At 42.6% G+C, this 22,984-nt stretch overlaps 1 protein-coding gene and 1 long non-coding RNA gene across 5 annotated transcripts in view; one reads left to right on the top strand and one right to left on the bottom strand.

Annotated features, from left to right (window-relative positions):
* Positions 1-3,763: 3,763 nt before the first annotated feature.
* LOC108640589 lies at positions 3,764-13,953 on the bottom strand. 2 transcript variants are annotated; one of them, XR_001921286.1, is made up of 5 exons: positions 13,883-13,953; positions 10,703-10,813; positions 9,869-9,955; positions 6,957-7,015; positions 3,764-4,626 (listed from the first exon to the last, which is right to left on the bottom strand). It is a non-coding gene; the product is annotated as an uncharacterized LOC108640589 (long non-coding RNA). The 2 variants fall into 2 exon arrangements; XR_001921285.2 differs by lacking the exon at positions 13,883-13,953 and having other exon boundaries at positions 10,703-11,489.
* Positions 13,465-22,984, top strand: part of VRK2 (VRK serine/threonine kinase 2) — a 35,421-nt gene continuing 25,901 nt past the window's right edge. For all 3 annotated transcript variants that reach the window (XM_018077569.3, XM_018077571.3, XM_018077570.3), the window contains exons 1-2: positions 13,465-13,513; positions 13,654-13,794. In XM_018077569.3, coding sequence (XP_017933058.1) covers positions 13,659-13,794 — 136 coding nt within the window. In that variant the 5' untranslated portion in view covers positions 13,465-13,513; positions 13,654-13,658. The remainder of the gene's footprint in view (positions 13,514-13,653; positions 13,795-22,984) is intronic.

The raw sequence follows: 22,984 nt of genomic DNA, 5'->3' as shown, positions 1-22,984 counted from the left end.
CATTTTTCCACTTACTACACTGGATGTCCTTTGCCTTGTGTTCCCTGGATTTCCCTGCAGGAATCAGGAGCTGGATGACTGTCACCAGAACCTTCTGCAGAGGCTCCTCTGTGGCTTTATCCCCATGATTATTGCTTGCAATGGTCTCATTAGGCTGTTTTGTCCCCAGCTACAATAGGAAGGTGGCTTTTATGCTTTCCCTGTTTAGAAATGACCTCTTTGTCTAATCCATAAAACTCTTTCTTCCCTTAAACATTCTTCTTTTAAAAAGCTGTTATTATGGCAGCAATAATAGTAAGTAAGAACAGTGATGAAATTAAAGCCTTGCATTAGACAAATACAAAAGCATCACAGTAGTGAGGAATCAAATACAGAGAGTGTGTTTGGAATTACCTTGCTCTTCCTTTTGCCAAAAACTAAGCCCGTATCAGTGCAGAAAAACTGAGGACAATAACTAACCTGCAAAAACTAGAAATGAACCTCACTCCCTTGTGCATTTAGCTATTAAAAAAAGAGATTTAAAAGCCACAGTGGAACTCCACTAAAGAGTCAAGGAACAAAGCACATGAGAGCTAGAGAATGACAAGATCATTGATAGCTTGAGGGAAACTCTGAGAACTTAGAAACGGAAAGAAAGTGTTGTGAAAATTAAGCAATTCTAATTCATCCAGTCGTGGGGAACAAGTGCCTTCTGCAGGGTATTAATACAGACTGAACTGGTTTCTTTTTGGATTACAAAATTATGTAAAACTACTGAGCACAACTGCTACGAAACTAAAAATAATGCATATATCTGATTAACAATATAGTTGAAAGGTCTAGAAATTCCAGAGCTGTGAAGGCTGTGACAGCCTTTGTGATCATCTGTTCTAATAATCACAAGCTATAAAACTTCACCCTGTAATTTCCACACCCAAGTCAGTTAAAGGGGCCGAATTTGTGGCCTGTCATAACTTGGTGGGATGGAAGAGTTGATAGAAATTTATTTCGAAACAAAGATTACTTTTATAGCCTGTCAGGAAGAATTAATTTCACAAGATCCCTGCAATCTTTCTCCTCTTTCTGTAATTCATATTTTGTGGTCAGTACACAAAGCAAAGCAAAATGGTTTCTGGGCATTTTAAAGTCAGGCCATGTTTGGAAAGCTGAGGTATAGATTTGCTTCCTCTCTCCCAATCCTGTGACTTGAAATCCATCTGGAATGGCCTCCTTATCCAATGTCCTTACACACAGCCCTTCCATAGTGTTGGTGCTGCTCTGCTGTGGGGGTAACATTTCCCTTGGCTGCATTATTGCTTCTTTACCTGCCTTGGGGACAAATTTACACAGACCTTCCTTATGGATTTTCTGCCACCTATTAGAATAGGGAATGTAACTCCATTTGCTTTATGCATATTGTCTCTCTCATTTGGATTCAGGTGCCCTTCACTCCTTAAGAGCAGGGTCAGCTCTTTAACAGAGGAAAAGTGCAAGACTGTACTTCCCAATCCAAAGGGGATGGGATCCAGGTGGTCATCCTTGCTGGATTACACATGGCCCTTGTAGAGCTCATAATGGTTTCATAAGAATGCAAATACAACTCTATATGACTTTATAAAGCCACATTGCACACAACTGTTGTACAGCTAAAGCTACTTCTTTCTCCTTACAATGTTACATGCCCACCTCTGCCAGAAATTTAGCACATGCCAACCAAAACCTCTCCCCAAAATTCCTAGGGTGTCAGCTGGTTTCTAGCTTCCTTTCCTAAGAATTAACTCCCCCAGGTGCTGAAGTGAGCCACATTAACAAGAAGGATACACCAGAGAAGATCTACTGCCTTCCTGTGCATGGACACAGGCAGGGGGGAAACAGGGGAGCCTGGAAGGTGCGTTTTTTCCCTGCTCCAGCCCCACAGAGGCAGGCAGAGAACCGTGGGTGGGGGAGTCCCTTTTCCCAGCTAGCAAGTGACAGGACGAGAGGAATCGTCCTTAAATTGCACCACAGGATGTTTGGATTGGATATTAGGAAAAAATTTTTCCATGAAAGGGTTGTCAAGCACTGGAACAGGCTGTCCAAGGAAGTCATGGATACACCATCCCTGGAGGGATTTAAAAGAGGAGTAGATTTGGAATCTGGGACCTGGTTTAGTGTGGCCTCAGCAGTGCTGGGTTAACAGTTGGACTTGACCATCTTAAGGGTCTTTTCCAACTCAAATGACTCTGTGATTCCATTCTATGTGAACAAGGGGATGGACTGGGATAGATTATTAGAGCTTAATGACCCCTTGATTAATTTGTTGTTGACATTTACTCCAAGGAGGCAACAGAACAGAGGGGAGAGCCATAAGCAAAGGGAAGGCTGTCTCTGGAGACTGGCTGGGTTTGGTGTTTTCAGTGCTTTCAGTGGTTATGCTAAACAGCTGTTTCATTATTTATGTAAAAAGCAGTAGCACATGAAGGCTGGGATTCTTGGAAGGAAATCTTTTTTCTTTTCTTAAAGACATGCCTCTGGATTCCTGCAAGTGATATTTACATCCTTAAGGGATTTCCTCAAATGCCTTCCCATGCCAATCTGCTTTCCATAAAGCCCCGATGGGATGAACCACTCAATTACAGCAGGTCACTGGAGTGATGTAATGACAGTGTCAGGGACAGACACTCACACAAGGCAGTTCCATCTCATACAGGCAGAAAAACTGTAGTGATCTCAGCTGATTTCTATGATTTTGTGAAATTGTAGATACCAAAGTGAAACACAGTCTTGAACTTTCATGCAATATTAATTTACACCTTCAAACTGTAACTTCTGTGTATGGTACAATTAATTCCTCGACCAGAGTAAAAGCCCTCATTAGATGTGCTGTGTCACAAAAATTTCTGTATCATCTAAGGAATCAAATCCCCAGTGAAGAAATTCATACAGTGCATTACACCATAATGCACAAAGAAATCAGATGTTTCTTACAAAAACTTTAAATCACAATCCTTTTACATCATGTGCAACTCATGGACTCTCCTGACTAAAGGTGGTAGTTTAATAGTAATGCTTGGACTTGGACTTGGGCCTGTTCTTGCTTCACCTTTTCTTCTACACTATGGATGCATCTCCACCAGGGGTTTAGTTCAGATCAGGGTTACAATTTCAAAGCAAAGCTCCTGATTGTCTCCCCTCACCATGCCTTGGTTTGTGGTACAAAACAGTTGAGGAGTATGAGAACTAATTCCCTCAGGAGTGAAAGAAGCCATGTGAATTTTGGAATGAGTGTGGATATATCTAGAAAGGTGAGTTCCAGAACACTGATGCTGTTGGGCTGAGTTGCCTTTTTCAACTCTGCACATCAAGCATTACTGAAACCCAACCCTGTGGTGTCCCTGAAGGGGAGTAAATCCGATCCATGTATTCCTGAGGCTGGGAGGAGAAGCTGAATGCAATGGCCCATCCTGACAACAGCACAGCACCGGCAGGACAACTGATGGAAAGCCTGACTTCTGCTCCCCTCCCTCCTGCAGCAGGACATGGAACTGGAATGCCAGTGAATGAGAACTGTTGCTAACTGAGCTCCAGCTCAGAGGGCCCAAAGTCCTTTGGATGCCCCAGCACTGAAGGAACAGTTTCTGGTTTCACACCCCCTTTGATGCTCTATTTGCAGCTCTGAGGGATGGCTGCTGTGATGTGCCCGCTGCCCATCCCCTGGCTCGCTCAGGAATTCACAGTGCCACTGCTGTGGCTATAGAATACCTTAAATATTGGCCACACGGTCTCCACTGAGCACTTAAAGCGAGTCTGCAGTGTACTGTAGTAAAGCAAACAGCTGCACCCTGCACAGAACAGTTCAGAGCTCCAAATGAAATACTGGAATGATCTCTCCAGTGCATCCAGCTTTATTGCACAGAGAGATGAGTCCATGAAGACTGTATACACAGAAGCATTATTTTTTGATGGAAGTATAGTACTTAGCTTTTAGAAAAGCAGTGCTGACTGGTTTTCCTGTGCTCCACTTGTGAGCACCGTGTACCCAGCTGTCCCTTTTCCACAGCTTTATGTATCATTCCATGTATTATTGATACTAGGGAAAGGCAGAGCCACACAGGAGTCAGAACTCGTTTACATTTCAGTTATGTGGTACAGCTATTGATGCTATTGTGTCAAAGGTATTTCTGTTTATTCAGCACTCTTAGGACCCATGGAGAATGCAAATAAATTAAAAAAAAAAATGAAGCTTCAATTAAAAGAGTTGTGATATTTCCCCCAAAATATATTACAGTTCTATATTGATTTAATGGCCTGTTACTTTTAAAGTGACTGCTTTTAAAACAGTTGCACACAGTTGCCTTTATCACTACAAAAGCACTGTCAAGTGTAGAAGTACGGAATTAGTGCACTTATGTTAAAGAAAATTAAGGCAGAATGCCCATCTCCTTAACTTTATGTTCCCTTAATAGACACTCATTCTTCATCTTTTTCCTTTCAAATGTAAGAAAGCTTGAAAGACTTAAACCAGGTTTCGTTTAATAAGAGAAAATAAGAAGCCTGCCACACAGAAAATTACTAAATTATGCTCAGTTTAGGGGTTCCACTCTTCTCTTTTGCCTCAGGCTTTTGGGACATTAAGGCCACGTTATAAATCCTGGTCAGTGCTTTTTTCTAAAGAGCAGAAATGAGAGTTTATTAGCATCACAGTGGTTGCCTCAATAATGACAAAACAGTTGCTCATTACTGCTCATTAGATTCATATTAGATTCATTTGCAACAGCAATACATCTTCTATTCGTCCTCGATTGCAAAACAACAGATATGATTTGACACCTGCTGTAGTACAGAATTCATTAGAAAGTAATGACACAAATACGATTTCAATGGATGGACTTAGTCTTCTGCCCAGATCTGATGGGTCTAAAATTTGTCATTTAATGTAGAATTTATATAGGATAAATACCCCAGCAGGCAACCAGCTCCTTTAAATCATGTGCTCCAATAAAATATCACACCCAGAAGCAGAGGAGCCAAGAGCAGACACACAAACAAACAAGCAAATTCACAGGACCCTCTGCAGTAGCATACATTAACTGTGGCTGTTGATATCCCTAATATGGAAGTTAGTTACTAATTTTTAAAGTCACAGAAAAGTGCAAAAAAGTTACATTTTCATCAAAATATTAAGGCAACGAGTAAACAGGTCCCATTTTCCCTTGAAAACTTCTGGGACAAACTGAGCCCAGGATGTTACTGGAACACTAGTTAAATGCCATTGCCTTAATTTACTGGAATAGCCATTATTGTATCTCTACACTTTGGAAGCACCAAACTAATAACAGTGCTTAAATTGGCTGAAATCACTTCTTTTCCTAGAAAATCCTATGGGGAAAAAACAAAATTATCTCAAAACTCATCAGTTCTTGCCCTTTTCTCCTGTGCAAGGGATGAAAGTATATGCAAGTAATAGGTGTTCACATCATGAAGCAGAGAAAGATGGGCTGATTGCAAAATCTAGCCCTGAATACCCTAAAATATTATCATATCTACCTATAATACACATCATAATACCTTCAGCCTTGTTATTACCTTTCTGAAGGTACAAAACAAATATCCTGTTTCTGTTCTCTGCCCAGCTCTCCATCCAACTATCAAGTTAATTAATCCCCTACCACTTACTGTTTATGCAAAGGGGTTTCTGGGTGTTCCTACCCCTCGACACACCTGACATCTGAAAAACCAGAGAATTCTGCTTACTCTGCCTCTGGCAAGAAATTTCTTCACAGTTTCTTATCAAATCTGTTTCTTACAAGAACTGCTCTCCAGCAGAAGAGTTGCTCTTCCACTCCATAATCTAGCTCTGCTTTTCACAGAAAAACTGGATGTGATCACTGCCCTCTGCATTGGTTGAGACAACTTCTGTGATTTAACACTTACAGAGTGGACAGGACTGTAAAGGTGAATTCTCAGTGAAAGACTACCAAAAATGTATTCTGAATTTCATCATAAAAATATCTGATTTGATACAACCTAGAATCAGGTCTGACTTTCCTTCAGACATCTAAAGTCCCGTTACCTGCTCACGGTCATCCTGTGATTCTCCTCTTCTTCCTCCATACCAGCAGTTTCAAGAAGCAAAGCCATAAGTTTTGTACCATGAAATTCTGTTTTGTTTCTCTTACACCAGTACTCCAGTGCCTCACAACTTTATTCTTCAGCAAATTGTTTAAGGACACATCTATTTTGGTTTTGTTGCTCATGAAATCAGTAATACTGAATGACACAGGTCCTGAGGTAGATCCCTTGGAAACTGGTAACCTCTCTGTCATTTGCTATTTCCCCTTTCAGTTTATTACTCCTTGCCCACTGTTTCAAACTTTTTTGCACTTATTCACACATTCTCCAGCTTAATTAATAGTTTCCCATGTAACTCTGCATTAAACACCTTGAAGTCCAAATGAATTGGTTCTATCACACTTCTCTTGTCTAGTTTTCTTAGCAAAGATAGATACCAAGTTATTTTGGCACGATGCAAAGCAGCAGTGCCTTTTATTCCACTTTCCAGTTATCATGATGGACTATGATTATTCTTTCTGCCAAAATTAGTTCTAAAGCTGCAAAGTTTTGAAGTCAGGTTACCAGACTTTTAGTGGCTTATGTCACAGCCCTTTCTTAATTGTAAGTATTTCCTGTATGGCAATGTGTGATACTGGACATATATATCTCCTTTGGTTCTAATAAACTATGGAATGGAAGTTGTCATCTTGCCTCTTGACTGGTGTCACCTGGCACAAACCACTCAAAATATGTATTAAACAGAAAGACTGCTGATAACACAGGGTTTATAAAAGGCATCCTTTAGCTAAGTGGGCACTGTTTTCTCAGGAATTACAGGAACTATTTAAAGGCTATTTCAGTGTGTGATCTCGTATCCCTGCTCTTTATAGAGCAGAATTCAGGAAAAAATCACATACAATTCAATATAATTAAAAACAACACACCTGCCTTGGTTCAGCCAACCATTAGAACAGCAGCTCCAAGCCTGGATTTTCAAGAGTCACTATAAATGCAAATCAAAAGAGAAAAATAAATTAATTGAAGTGAACCCTCACTTGACTAAGACAACTGCTTTTAAAAATCAGCTGTTAGGAAAATTCCTTGCCTGATTATTGAAGAAATCAGAGCCCCAGACACTGAATCCCAAACCACCAAATTATCCCGTGTCTTCTCTTCCACTGTGATTCTGCTCATGGAATTGACCCCATGGCAGTGGGTAGTGGAGCACCATCAGGCCAGGACAGTGCCTTGCTTTCCTGGGAATGCTGGACACGTGACACAGCACTATTTTATCAGGCATATCATACACTGGATTTGTCACTTCACCGCTGTTTTTAACGAAAAAAACTCCCAAACACACCCCAAAACCAAACCACAACAACAAACTGAAAGGAGTCTTAACGGTCGTTAAAATCAACAGCCTTCTGATCTCTCCTGGGAAAGAAGGCATTGGCACCCTGCCTCCTTCCTTCTGGATGGGATCTGAGACTAACAATGCAAATATATTAATATTGCATGGTCAGGGCTACTTTCTATTAATATGCCATTAATAAAACAACCTTTGCACTACATTTAAAGATCATGAAGATCAATATTTATTCTGAGGTCAGGGGAAAAAAAAAATCAATCTTGCAGTAAAACGAGTCATATTTAATATATCCCCTCATCATAATTAAGTTTATACATAAAAAGTAGCATTGATATGTGAATAATGAATGCTATGACAGATGAGTTCCCCTTCTTGAACAACTTCATGTGGTTAATCTCAGAAATGGAAAGACTGAAGTGATTATATGCACCTTCTCCCTGAGTGCTTTGCCAAATTCCTCTTGGCTTCTCTAAACCTTTTCACACACACTGCAAAAGAAGTTACTGCTTCTTGTTGACCACGAACACTGGTGTGCTACTACTAATGTTCCTGTAATCTCTTTATCCCATTCCAGAGAATCTCAGTGCCTCCAACCAAGCCACCCAGAGTGCTTCAAATGGATAAAACGACACAAAAATGAAATTATTCATATAAAGTCAGTCAGTAGCAGAGCCAGGATTAGGACTCCAGGAATTAGTCCCATAAGGGAAATCATTCCTGATCCCCCTCTGCTCCAGCCACTAGACATCCTGCTCTCCCTGCAAACACAAGCCATTCCCAGAGCAGCAATAAACTTAGATCACCTCTTCACACATTTCTGAAAGTAAACATGGAAAACACTTTTCCTTCAGTGCTCAGAAATAAGTGCTTTCTAAAGGCACGAGCAAGAAAACCCCTGACACCCAACAGATAAGGAACACAGCCAGGGTCTGACTGTCTTTTCAGCTACAGTGACAGGAACAGGGAGTCACATCTCATCCCAACAGCTATGAAAATGAGGAAAGCAGGAACAGGCTCGGGGACAGGAATCCCGGCCCTGGCTGGGCAGATTCTGTAGCTCATTCAAAAGCCACACATCCCTTACTTGCTTCAGGGCTTTTGGTGCTTCTGTTGCCAGGTTTGCCCTTGTTGTATTGATGCCCTGATCTGGTTAGTTCAGAACTGGGGCTCAATTCCATGAGGTAGCAGGGGGAGTGTTAAAGGAGACTGGGTACACAAATTCCAGAGGCTAAAGTGCCCCCTCTAGAAGTGTGGGAGTCATTCATTCAGGCTACTTTACACTAAAGCAGATGTCACCTATTGCCATCGTCATCTCCTGTACTTTACCAGCACTTTTCAAATAATTCCTAGTATTGTATTTCAGATGAAACTCCCAAGATTTCCAATCTTCTGTATTGTCTTTAAAGAGAGGAGTATTTTCTTACCTGCCTTTTAAGAGTCTCAGCTGTTTTCCTCCGCTCTGTTTAACATGTAAAAGCCTTTAATACTTTGAACTTACCACGAGATGCAAACTACAAGAAGTGTCTACATGAAAAACCTTAATCAGTCAGGAAGTTGGTAAATGATGTCTCCATGCCATCCATATTGAGTGTCCATTACTCCTGGACATAGCACATTAACTGACTCATTAGCTATTGCAAACCATATGGACTTAGGTTTGGGTGGGTTGCTCTCATAATATCCTGAGGTGAGCTGCCTAATTATTGTAATTAGGTGATCTCAATCAGGGGGCCAGTCACACCAAATGGAGTCAGGAGTCTCTGAAATGGGTGTCAGCGCACCCAGACAATGACTGAGCTGAGCAACATGGCCCCTGGATGTTGGAGATCCCCTGATACTGCAAAAAGTAATCACTTCCAAAGTTCTGAGGAAGTGGCAGCGAGCACAGTGACAATGGAACAGGCACAGCCAGAGCAGATGCACCAACACAAATAGTTTTCTCAGCAGAAACTGGGAAACTTGATGCCTGGCTGTCAATGGTCTTAATACAGAGATGTTACATCTCTAGAGTAAATTTAGCCATGATATTTTAAGCAACAGTGAGGTCTGGAGAAGGGGGGCTGGGAATTAAATGTGGAAGGCCTAAAATGTCAGCGTTAAATACCACAAAAGCATCACAATGCAACAGTGAGAGAAGCTACAAGTGCTCACCTCCTGCAGCAAATTTGAGGGGCTTTGAGTATGTGATACTGCAAGATTTCATATAATTGACTGCAACAGTCTATATTCAAGCTTGGGTTTGAGCAGTGAGAAGAAAAAAAGATTAAAATAAAGGGAAGATGGACTGAATGTTCAACGCAGAGTGCTTTAAAACAAAGACAGAAACAAATTTATCCTGCACACAGGATAAATCCTCCAGGGCAGGGCCTGTGGCCTTCAGCTGTTTGCAGCAATGTGCCAACTGGAAGTCAAATAACAGCAATCTGATAGCATTTTTGGTTGATACTGGTAGGATTTGTATACTTTCACTCTTATTAGAATACACACCTTTCTCCTGTAAGGATTCTTGAGTCTGGCAGTAGTGGTGGCTGTATGACCTTGAAGGGAAATTGCTTCTGTAATAATTAGGCTTTCCTGAAAGAAACAAAACCAAGCAAAAAAACTACCCTGGTATCTATAATTATTTTGGCCCTTTTTGCCCCCTACATAACCTAATTTGCTAATTTGTAGCAACTTTGAAGGCAACAGAGGCTTTAACGTGCCTAAATGAGGCTCACGTTTTTTGGGAGGGTTGCTAATGCCCTGCTGAGCAGGGCAGGGCAGGAGAAAAAAGCCTTCTGTCCAGTTCAGCCCAACAGAAAAAGAGAATTCCTTAGTCCCACCCACAGACACAGGGATGTGCTATTTATAGGGCCAAAGGGCCTGCTATCAACTTCTAATCTGGTTAGAGCCTTTCTCAGGTAAAGCCTTGGGGCTGTTGATTTTTAAAAACATGTATGTGGGAATTTTGTGTTTTGCAGTGTCCAAAATGGACTTGTAAAATACTTGCTAGGAACATTGGTGTACTACTTTTTGTGGGCCTACTAGTTACTGTTATTTATTAATAAAGATCTGGATTTAAATAATAAACTGATTCTTTGGGAGTGGTCTGGTATGTGAAGGAAACTTTTCTTTTTAGTATTTTTTTTTTAATGAGTGATATTATTAGTCTCTATTGCATTCCTGTGCAATTGCCTCTAAGGGTTTTGAACTCTTGTAATGAATGATAAAACCTTGAAAATCTTTAACTTCATACCTATTCTCTTTCAAAAAAAACCCCAAACAAACCCCAAACAATCCAACAACCCCACAGTTATTTTCCATGACTTGTAGCATACATACCTTGAACCCTTTTGTACGACAGAATGTTACACTGTGTGAGCTGTGAAGGAGCTGCAAGTTATCAAGGATGGCTCAGGCTTCAGGTATTCTTCCATCTGGATGAAGTTGGAGCTGTAAATTTGCAGTTTCTTTTACTAGGACAAGAAAACTTTTATTTAAAAACCTTAACTACCTCTGCAGGTGTATGTTGTGGGAGTCAAAGGGATGTCATGTGGTCTTGTTGCCTAAAAATGGAAGAAAAGAACTTTCTGGACAATATTAATATAGATAAAGACTTCAGTTTTCAAAACCAGTAACAGATTGCATTATTCTACTGTATCCATTAGCAACTAAATAGACCCCTGTGCACCTATTTTTACTTTTAGTTTGGCTATTAGCTTATAATGGCTATTTTTGAAATAGCCTTTTTTTGATTACTTCATTATTCCTCAGAACTGCATGAACTTGTTTTCTTCTTTTGTGATCTTGCTCATGAATAAAAAGAGCTAAATGAGCTCAAAACAACTCATATTTACAAGCTGGGAAGTTTTGCATTGAGCCCCAACCTCTCATTAAATCAATGTGTCCTACTAATTTGCTGATGTTAAAGTATTCTCAGTGGTTTTGTGGGGACAAAAGGCAATTCCAGTTCCAACATACTTACAAATAAAACAAAAATAGGAATATCTAATCAGTTCTGTTTCCTTAGGATCATGTCTCTTACTATTCATTCATACTCATTCTATTTTTTTTCTCCATACAATTTCTACAAATTTTGAGTCTTTTAATTTATGGTGTTTTCTCCTGGATCAAAAAAAAAAAAACCAACCCAACAACAAACTGTCTTGAGATACGTAACAATGTAGATGTCTGCTTGCAATGTAATACTATCCCTGGTATCTGCTAGATGTCTGGATGACAAAATAAACCACATCTGATTTGTTTTACTTTCTTATTCTGGTGAAATTTTGTGGGCAGGGAAAAAAACTCGGAAGCAGGAAGACCCCCAATACACTTTTGTTTCAGTTTAATCATGTGTACACCTCTTTGCAATAGCTGAGCAAAAAAAGCTGTTTCCTTAAACAGAGGCTTATCCTCTGATTCCCAGGCAAGTATTTAGAGACAATTTACTTCTGAAAATATTCTTCACCCCTGGTAGAATAGTGGTTTCACCCCAGGTAACAGATACCCCAAGCACTGCTCAAATTGAATAAAAGTGTGAATTCTCTCCATAAGTGGTGATGGTTTCTTTGATGCTGGACTGGGCATCTGTAGTTGTTTGTTTCTTTTAAATAAACAAAACAACCCCAACGCCACTCTCTTACAGTCTGTTTTGACAGCTGTTGGTAAAAGGGGAAACCCTATAAAATGCTTTATGGCAATCTTGAATTTGTCCCCTTTATGGCCGAGCTTTCTGCTCGGCAATTTTTGAGCTGGTCCTTTCACTGATGATAAAACCACAAAGCCTGCAAGACTGACAAAGCAGAAAAGGTTGTTACATTAAGGCTTAATGTACTGGCAGCAACACAGACTTTGCAGTCATAATCTGTGTCACTACTTTTAAGTTCACTTGCAAATTATGGGGTTGCTGAAGAAGTTCTGGATTTTGGTTATTCTGGAACTTTTTTTAAAACTTTCCTTTTTAAAAAATGACTTAGAAGTTTAAGTTTTAAACCTCTCTTTTTTTTTTTTTCTCTCAAAAGGACCTGTCACTATGTTGTGGTGGCCCCCAGTGACCACCACCTGGGGGAACGGGCCCTGACAATACAGCAAAGCTGACACAAAATGGCGGCTTGTGCTCAAGATGGCGGCTTGTTTCCCTGGGATCTTGGGGAATTAAACCCCACCTCACTGTGTCCTTTATTGCCAAGGTGATGGGGCTGATCCACCCCTGGGTCAGATGTATGTCTCCTGGAGCAGTGGCTGACCCACCTGAGGTGGCCATTGCCCCTTCCCTGTGCTATTTTGGGGTACCTGTGTTTCTGTGTGTAAATCGTGATCCCTGTCCTCTGCCAGGAAGATCCTGAGGTAAAATCGAAGTGGCCTGAGGGGTGGCACCATGTCAGCTCTGTGACTTCACTGCACCTCCTGAAGGGTTTTGCTGCACCTCAAAACCCCTGTGAGCTGAGGTACTTTTTTTACCTCAGTCAGGAAAAAAAAGGAAAGAAAAAGTTTCTAACTTGCAAAACCCAGATTAAAAAAGCTGGAGAGCTGGAGCACCCGAGGCTGAGGCGGCTTTGTGTGCCCTATCCGTCTACTCCCTCTCCCTGCTGTTCCGTCTCCGATCTCCCATCTCCCTTCTCCATCTCCCTTTTCCTCACCCCTGAGGCGAGAAGCCGGAGCCTCTGGCTGAGCGGCTTGGCAGGTCCACTCCTCCTCCATCACCTCCCTGATAGGAGCCGCGACGCTTGGGGCTGAAGCAGCTTCGAGGCGCCATCTCCTTGCTCCTCCCCATCCCCTGTTGTTTCCGTCTCCCAACTCCAGCTCCAAACTCCCTCGCCTCCATCTCCCCCACTGCTTGACTCCCAACAAAGCAGCTCCTTCGCTGCTTCCATCCCCCGTAGCTCCGTCGCCTGAGGCGTAGGCGTTTGGTGCCTCACGGCGGCTGAAGGAGGCCGGGGAAATGGCGCGCGCTCCGCCCCGCTGGGCCCTGAGGCACGGCGAGTCCCGTCCCGGCCTTGGCTGCCTGGGTGTCCCGCCCTCCCCGCGTCCCCGCCAGCGGTTTCCCGCGAACACGCATCCCGCCGCCGCTCCTCATCCTGCTGCTGCTGCGGAAGTTCCGGCGGAAGTTTGCGGCCGGCGGCGGCGGGAAGCCGAGGGCGCTCTGCGGAGGTGCGTGAGGGGGAGCGGGACTGAGGGGCAGCGCCTCGCGCCCCCGCTGCGCTCTGCGGGCAAAGCCCATCGGGGTAGAGTGCATCTTCTGGCAACTTTTTCTCAACCTACTTTCTCTTTCATTTTCTCCCCCTCTCAAGGTACGATGCCGCCCAAGGGTCCCGGCAAAGGCAAGCTGCCAGTCCCTCTCCCTAAAGACATGATCCTGAAAGACACCGAAGGAAAAACCTGGAGGCTGGGCAGTCAGATCGGCCAGGGAGGATTTGGCTTGATCTATTTAGGTAAAAAAGCGGTGGTAATTAAAAGGGTGACTTGTAACTTTCTGAGCTGGATAAAGCAGAAAGGATTTTAAAAGTTACTGTTGTTTACATGCTGGTGGTGATCATTGCTGAAGTGTGGTTTCCTGAGGTTTTTCCCTGCTGTTCCTGTTCCGTCCTTGCTGAAGGAAGTGTGTTCTCCACGGAACTGTCCCGCTCAGTTTCTGGTTATTCTAGTGCGCTGTTCTGTGGATCTTGGGTGGGGCAATCACGGCGCTGCTGTCAAAGAGCGCTGTCAGGTGATGCTTTCAAAAGAAAAAGTTGCTTTTGTTAGGCACTGCTTTGGGCTTAGGCCAGTCTCATTCTCTGTAGCACTCTTTCAGTTTTTGGCTGTTGGAAATGTTGTTTTCTGGCCAAGCAAACATCCAGGGTATGTAACAGGAACAATAGTTAGCTGGGTGTTGCCCCTAAATTCAAACCTTTTCACCAGAGGTGGAAGTGCTGTTCTTTATTTGCTCTGGCCTAGATATGCTTCTGTGTTTTCTTCAGAAGCAGCTGCTGCAGTTCAGTGAGATTGTGCTTTATGAGGAGTGAGTAGTTCTGAAAGGCGGTTTGTAAAGCATTCTGGGTCACTGGAGACTGTATAATGCATATTACTGTTGCTGGGCTCTCTGAAAGAGCAAATCCTGTGTTCAAGGCAATATTATGAGTTTGGCGGTTTGGTTTTTCTTTTTTTCATTGCATACACAAACTAGTCCACAGTGACTGTTCAGGACTTGAACTTGTCAAAATTGAACTTGAAATAAATTGAGCTAGTATTGAGACAGCGGTAAAGAATTACCTAGAAGCAGTTCAGTACGTTGTCCCTGGAGCCAAACACGATCTATTTAAGTTAGAGTAATATTAACTCTATTAGGAATATTAATGCTTAAAACTTCATAAGCAAGTCACTCCTATACACAAACCAACTTCCTTTTATGCATAAATCAGCTATATCCTCTTTGTTTAAGCTTCTCCTTTTTGTGTGTTTCTGCCATGGAAAATACAGTTGTGATTGTTTCCCAGATGCTGCTTGTGAAAAGGGCTTCCCAGTTGTGCTGCTCTTCCAGCTATTAACATGTGGCTGTAAACTACAGGAGGGTGAACCATGGGAGAGTACCTGTGCATCTGGACTGAGGTTGCACCTGGGCTTCAGGTTTGAGTGAAGAAACTTTCTAGGGGGGGAAAAAGGGTTTGGCACTTTGTTCCACCAAATGCTTGTACAAACAGAGCAAAGCAGTTTCAGTAATGACCTAAATTCCACTGCTTCTGCTTTTCCACAGAGTAAACTCAGACACTGAGGAACCTGGAGAAAACTAAGGCTGTGTGTGTGCTTGTGAGTAGTTTGGTGTAAGCAGGGAATGAGGACATGGCAACCGTCAGTGGGTATGGCCCTACAGCTCCCCTTTACTGAAATCCAGGGCTTGTTTTACTTTGGGCTAGATTTGGTGTGGCCTGCTGCACTGAATTGCCTCACCAAGTGCATGGTTTGAGGCTGAAGGAATTGGTTTGAATCCTGATGTCGCTGTCAGTAGTTGGAGCACATCTGAGAGGTTCCTGTAAAGGAGTTTCTGGTTTGGTTTCCTCTGGAATTCCTGTAGGTCACACACATCTCACTGCTCTGCAGATGGAACCAGTGGGAACCATGGGGGTTTCAGCTAAGTGCAGATACAGAGGAGTCAAAAGATAGGGCACTGTTAGAATATTTACATTCTTTTTCCTTTTGGTGTCTGTTATCTTGTTATGACCTTCTTTGAAACATTAGTTGGTTACATTTGAGAGGTGCTGTGCATAGAGCATATATTAGATGTAACCATAGAAAATAGGCCTTAGCATGAGATAATAAGTGAAGTTAAAGTGTCTCTGGATATTGCCATTCAAGGATAAAGGAAAGGAAGTTGGAAACTTGCAGAAGTCTCCCACAGAAGGGTCTGAGGGAACTGGGGGTGCAGTGCAGAAAGCAAGGTCAAAGTGAGTGTAGTTCTCCAAGAGTAATAAACCAAAAAACATGATGTTCCTGAATCACTTGGGATACAGCTCTGTCATTTTCTGCTGGAGTCAGGTCACACTGGACCTTGTGGGTGGTTTAGCACGTGAGATTCAGCCAGTTCCATGTAGATTTGATGAGTTTTCTGCCTGATCCCACAGACCACTGAGGTGATTTCATGTATTGTGGTGTGCGTTGCAGTTTGGCTCCCACTGAACTGAGGTGGAAAGCAGTCAGTGGATTAGTTCAGAAGGAGAATCCAGCCTGGGACCCTGGTGTTCTGTGTGTTTTCAGAAGTGACAGAATGGCTGAGGAAATGCAGCTGCCACTCTTGTAATGGTGTTTGTGTTCGTTTAATCTCTTCTGTCAGTAGGGACAGTGAATGTTACCTGTAGCATTACCTGAAGGCTCAGTTCCCCTTGTAGCTCATCCTACAATTAAAGAGGAAATGGACAACATTTTATCCATAAGTATTGACACTGATTGAAGTTGTCTTTCTTTGTCCACCTCTTGATATCTGATATGTGTTTATATCATATAAATCATACCATTCAGTAGCTTTTGGGGGCTTGATGCTGCAAAACAGTTCAGCTGTCTTTGACAGCCAAGGGATGTGAAGTAGATGACAAACCTTTAAGAGTAAGATAGGGATGCTTGGTGCTGAGAGACACCTCCTCTGTGCTGTTCAGACTAATTTTTGGTGCAGGTTGTGAGAGAAGCACTAACTTTCAGGGGTAAGATAACCCAGAAAGGGCTGTGGAGAGCTGGGCAGACAGGAGAGTGGAGGCAGGTTCGATTGCCTGCCAGGAATGAAGAGCACAGCCCTTTTATGAAAGTAAAGGTTAACTTTGCCAGCTATATCTTTTAATAAGTATTTTTACAGTGGCAGTGTAAAGATTTTGATGTGCGTTGTTATAGCTTAATTTCCCATTAAGACTATTCCATACTCCATTAATCCATAACAACGTTCTTGGGGAATTTTACAGTATCTCTGCAAAATATATTTACAAGGGGTGCATTCTGTGGAGGAAGGTTCTGTGCACTAAATCAGAGCTGCTCAAAGCCCTTTACTGACCCCGAGGCCCAGGATGTAAATAGTTCCATGTGCATGGAAGTTACCACTGTCTGCTGGTTCTGTCCTGCCTCACAGATGTTTTCTGATTATGCTTTCTCTCTCCAGTCTGTGCCAACTTGTTTATTTCTTTGTTGACTTGTTCCTTCCCTTGGATTCCCTTTGCATTTACACCTCAGCCAGAGCAAATCCAGCAGCAGAAGGATTACAAATACAGATCCCTCCCAGTTGCTGACAAAGGCAACAAAAATCCTTTCAGAGATGTTCTAGATCTCAGAAGCATTGCTTTTGTCATAGGAAGAACAATATGGATCATCAACAGGAATTAGCTACCCCATTGTACATGAGAAGTTTTATTGTATATATGTAACTGGTGTTGATTTGGCACCTCAGAACAGTTGTCCCTTGGATAAGGGGGAGCAGAGGGAAGAGCAGCTGAGGTAGAACATGACGTGTTGGTGGTCTCACAACTGGTTTGTAGCTCTGTGGAGTACAGTGACAGCACACTGGAAAATGAACCAAGAGTTGAGGAGCCTTACGTTCTCTCATTTGTCACAGTCAGTAATTAACAGCAGTCTTTATATAAATCATTCTCTAGTCCTGCTGCAAGCACTCTATTAATGCACAATTTGGACTGAAAATTTAAGTGCAGAAAGGTCACACAATGTTTTGTTAAGATTCCTCTGTCACAGTGGAACCTGCTGTAGACAGCACTCTCTCCTTGCAGGCTTCCTTCTCATGGAAACTGGTGGTTCTGCAAAAAATGTATTTTTTTTTGTATTTATATACACAGGGGGTTGTTAGATGGTGTTCATCATAGTACATTCTGCCCTGGCTGTTCTGGGAATCAGGCTGAGAGATTGAAAGACAGTTTGTTTCTATTTCAAATCCACTAATTTCCATGGATAGTTTGTATAGCTTTGAGTGGGGGTGTACACATGTAGAGGAAGAGAAACATTGACAGAAGCACACTCTGTCCTTGTCCTACTGTTCATTGCTTGGTTTGCTTGAGAAGCTGGCTTTAGCAATTGTTTTTGGAGAAACAAAGTACTTCAGCAGTTTGCTTAAATTAACTTCACTGAAAATATTTATTAGAGTGAAGCAAATGAATTAAAAATGCAGTAAAGATGTTACCAAAAGATATAAATTCAGCACGATTTTTATTAGCTCAATGGAAAGAAGAATATTAATGGCAAAGTTCTGTAATTAAAAGCACTGGCAGGTAACTCAGGTTAGGGATGGGTTTTTCTTAACCCTCAGATGTTAAAATACATTTCATCAAAGGTCTCATTGTGTGAAAATAAGTTTGTGAGCAGGCAAACAGCACTTCAGGAAGGAGTGTTTGTGTCTAGTCACTAATATGAAACTATACAAATACAGATATTGCAAGCAGATTACCTAATTTTTCACACTGTCTGTAGGCAGACAAATTATAAATTTATCCTGATTTTGCTTACTCGGGGGGTACTTAGGGCTGAGCACAGGGTGCAGGACCAGCCTGCACCACCTGTTAAAGACAGAATACTCCTTCCTTCAGCTGGTGATGGCTGCTTCCCTTTGAATCTTCCCCCTTTCTTTTGGTTGGGTCCTCTGTGAGCTACAAGTCTCAACGCTGCAAGTGTAACTCATTTTCATGCAATATTCTAAAGCCTGTTCCCAAGTGTGCAGAGATCACTCCTGCTCCACTGCAGTGTTCTGCCACGTGAGGTGTTGGGGTTTTTTCCAGATGAGTGGCCTGTGATCTGGGAGCTGTTGTGCTCTTCTTAGTCCAGCTTTGGAGAGTTCTGAGAGGGACTTGGACCCTGCTTTGCTGACTAGTACTAGAAAGTCAAGAGAGCAGGTTTGACTTCTCTATTTTATTTACTTGATCAGTGTGGGGTGTTTTTTTGAGCAGGAGGAGCTTTGGAGGGAACCTGTTGCCTTATGGAGGGCACTCCTTCAGCTGCCTTTGGCACCTGGACCCTGCTGGAACTGGCATAGGATCTTCTGAGTGGGCACCATGTCAGACAAGCAGATGGGCTGGAGCAAAACCTTGCCAGAAAACAGTTTGTGCATCAAGTTTTAAATATTAGAGGCCTGGACTCCCATGTGAGAGTGCTGTAAGAGCAGAGCATGCAGAGCTGTTCTGCCTGGGGTTAAAGGATGTGTCACACCTATTCCAGCTCAGGGGAGTTAACTTTGAAAGTCAAACAGTGGCTTCGTTGCTGTGCAATACAAAACTTTGGCTCTGCTGAGTCAAGATTCAGGTTTCCCAGAAACATGAGTCAGAAACGTTCTGAAATTTCCTACCAGTGCTGAATGCTCTGAACTTGGAGGCATTTGGAGTAATCTGCAAAACAGTTTAGCAGCTGAACACGATTTTCTCCCAAAATCAGTTTGGTTGGGTCTTGTGGAAGACGGCTCCACAAGCAGGGTATGGAGAGCTATGTCTGTGTAGTTTGTATAATAAAACTCTACATTTACAAAGCTTCCTGGGAGAAGAATCCAGAATAAAACCTGTTCAGAAACACTGCTCAGAAAAGAGCCTGTCCAGGAAATGATGATGCAGCTATAAAGTAACAGAGAATCAGATCTTCCTTAGGCTGCATTAAAAGTGGAGTTTAAACACCCTTCAAGGACTGAATGTTTCAATTCTTGGGAAATATTGGATATTGCAATGTCAGAGAGGGGGAAACAATGTGATTTGTTTGCCTTTAAATATTTTATCTTAGTACCCTCCTCATGCAGGAAATAGTGATGTGTTAAATGCTACTTTTTATTTACTTGCGTGCATTTTGTTCTTAGTAATTCTATTGCTGCAACTTGGATCCTTTTTTATTGTTAGATAACACTCTATTTTATCTATTTTATTGTTAGCAACACTTCCACCCTGTTTGTTACCCATTAAATTTAACAACTCTTGGCTTGACTTAAACGGGGTCTGAATTTTCCCAGCTTTTTTGATAGGTCGCCTGTAACTCCAAAATGGGGTATTTTTGAGATTTGTTTCTATTTCTGCAAAAACTAAGCTGGTAAATCGCTCTTCAGGATCAGCTAATGAATGGAACAAAGCAAAAATAAAATACTAGCAACCCCAGAACTAATGAAAATAGTTTTATTCATGTTTCCCAAACAAATATATCCTGAAAATATCCAGCAGTGGCAAAGACACCAGCTGTGGACAGGAGTGGGGATGTTCTTCCCAACTGCCAAACCAACGCTGTTTTCTTTTCCACTGTGTAAACTTTGTCAGCAAAACTGGTTCTGTGAGAGCCATTGAAAATATTTCACCATATTCCAAATGTGGCTGCCCCAAATTAACTGCTAAAACTACAACAAGCACATTTGAACTGGCAAATGGAGCTGGCACAGTTGCTCTGTCGGGCTGCAATTGTGCTGGGTGGCTGGAGGAAATGCAGCTCATCTACAAACACCCTTTTGTTACTGTGTCTTGTTAACGTTTAGAAAGCCACCTTAATTGAGGTGGTGGCAACAAAACGGATGAAATCCACGATTTAAATGGGTGATGAGACCAAAACTGCTGTGCCTGGACGAGGCCAGGGAATCCTGGACATGGGATAACTGGAGGTAGGTTATTTGCTGTGTCCTGCAGGCTCAAGAGTTGGAAATGATGGCCAAGGATGTGGATCTTGCTGCACTGCTTTATTGCAGGGGGCATTTTAAATTTGTGTAGCTGGCTGTGATTGTGGGATGGAAGGAGGAAGGGAAGGCAGAGCCGTGCCCTCTGCAAATGTTTTGTGAGACCCCTCTTGGCATGAGGAGGAAACAGCCACAGCCCCCTCCACAGCTTCACCTGGCACCAGTGTTCCCAGTTAGCAGTTATGCAGACAGTGGTTTTGATTGTGCCCCCACATGTCTAGCTGATAAAACCAACAGAAAGGGGCAACTCTCACACTTGCTAAGCTGCTATAGGATTTTTTGCACACATAATCTCCCCATCTAGTCCTTCTATGCCATCAGAGCCCTCCTGCCTGTCAGCACAGCCTCCTGCAGAGCCCGTGCTCACTGTCCTGCAGTCTGGCATTTCACTGATTGTAATATTATAAATAGCCATGTGCCACCACACAGAACGAGGCGAGCACATGGCTAATTACGGGTGTGCAGTAATTAACCAGGAGCTAAACTCGCAGGAGAGTATGTGGCGGTGGGCTATGAGGTATGTAATCAGACTGTTTGTTAAACCTTGGGAGCCTTTCCAGTCTGTTAAGTAACTATACATAGTAATGAGACAATTTTTTAAAAACCATTTATGTTTGTTTATGGACAGAAAAATAGTCTGTCTTTTTTCTGAGTTGTGGCTGAAGTGTTGCTGCCTGAGAGCTGAATGGTTCATTTTACTGATGTGACAAAAGGTATGCACACTACTGCTTGTCTGTGTGTATGAGATGGATTGGTTAAGCACTGCCTGGGTAAGAAGTTTAGAGTGTTGTTCCTGGGGAATGCTGTGCCTTGTTTCATGTATGTGCAGTAAAATACCATTTCTGCTCTTGTAGGTTTGAATGTTGTGTAACTCATTTTGTGGGGCACCCGTTTGGGTTCTCCCTTTTTACAGTGTAACAACTGCCAGTTAGCTTTGGTTTGATTTTTCCTGAGGATGTTCTTTCAGTGTGACTCCAAAAAGCATCACTGTGGCCCAGTGTAAGAACCGTGGGGGTCAGGCCCCTTTGCTGGGCTGCCTCCTGTTAATTGCTCTTCTTCATTACCCTGGCAGCTGCTGCTGCCTGTTCCACATTACCAGCAATGAGGCCTCTCTAGAAAATGTCAAGAAGTCTACAGGGAAGTTAGATCAGACTCTTTCAAATTCATTTAAATTTGATACTGCTCTATATCTATCAAAGCTCTGTTAAGTAAGTTGGTGCTAAAACACGTTTATACAGAGGTTCTGCTCTGGTCTGTGTCAGTAAGGGAGCACATCTAATTCTCTTTGGGGAATGTGATGTTGTTGAATGCAATGAAAACACATGGGATGTGCTCCTTTAAACTGATGTCTTCAGCTATTAACACACAGTCTACATGTGGCAAAGAAAGGTAAAGATATAAGTGCCTGTTCCCTAATTCCTAGTTCAGTACAACAATATGGTAGGAACAAAGTTTACCAAAACTTCCTTCCTGGCTGTAGTTTTAATCTGTGTCCTGAACATGCCTGCTACTTGTCTGAGTCTATGGATGGTTCACACCTTCCAGAGCTGCTGTTTTAGGATGTTTTCATTCAGGTGGGGAAGTGCCAAGCAGAAGGCAGCGGGGACCCGGTTGGTGTTTAGAGTGTGTACAGTGCCAAATTCAACCCAGATGCTGAAGAGAATCAAAGGGAGATGGCAGCTGAAGGAGTCTGATTATTGTAAAAATATTTTTATGCCCTGACCATCAAAAAAAGTAAGCTTGGGTGGTTTGATTAGATCCAAGTTGACTTGATTTTATTATGTGGATAAAAGTGGTCTGGTTTTGCGTGTGCTCCCAGCTGAAGTGTTTCACACCTGGACTGTTGTTGGTATTTGATCATTACAAGGAGTTTGAAAGGGACACTTATTTCCCAGGAACTGTATTCTTTTTAGTTTTTTTCAGTGATGATTCTAAAAGATGATTTAGTCTCATTAAATTTTAATCCCAGTGTAGCTCCATGTGGCTTCTGTGGTGTCAGAGAGAACCGATGGCTCTCTCAGGGTCAGAAGAAAATAGGATTGCACTGTCTGTGCAGGGAGGTTCTGTCTCCTGGGCTGTAATTGGCACCTGTGGTCAATTATTGGTTTGAAATCCCCACTTGCTCCGAGAGCACAATCCCTCGCTCCCCTCGAGGAGGCGGTGGCTGTGCTGTCCCCAGCTTAGGCCACTGTCTGAATAATGTCAGCACAGAAATCACACCTCTGGGGCCAAAGGACCGTGGAAGGGAGGAGAGCTGACAATCCTGGCTGGAGCCTGTGGAGGTCACAACTTCCAAGGGGTGTCTTTGTCACACAGTGGATTGACAGCAGCCAAATACAGAGGTTTTCCAATTGACTGGAACGACTTAAACAGTGGAATGGAATCCCTCATTGTGGTGCAAACCTGCAGTGAGGAAGGACATCCTGCTTACTCCTTAATTAACAGCCAGGGAGAGACTCCTGAAAATGTGGGTTAAA

This window comes from Manacus vitellinus, unplaced genomic scaffold (assembly GCF_001715985.3).
Source record: "Manacus vitellinus isolate BGI_N305 unplaced genomic scaffold, ASM171598v3 scaffold_38_pilon, whole genome shotgun sequence".
Lineage (NCBI taxonomy): Eukaryota > Metazoa > Chordata > Aves > Passeriformes > Pipridae > Manacus > Manacus vitellinus.
The sequence above is the reverse complement of the archived record's forward strand: the minus strand, read 5'-3'. Positions and strand labels throughout refer to the sequence as shown.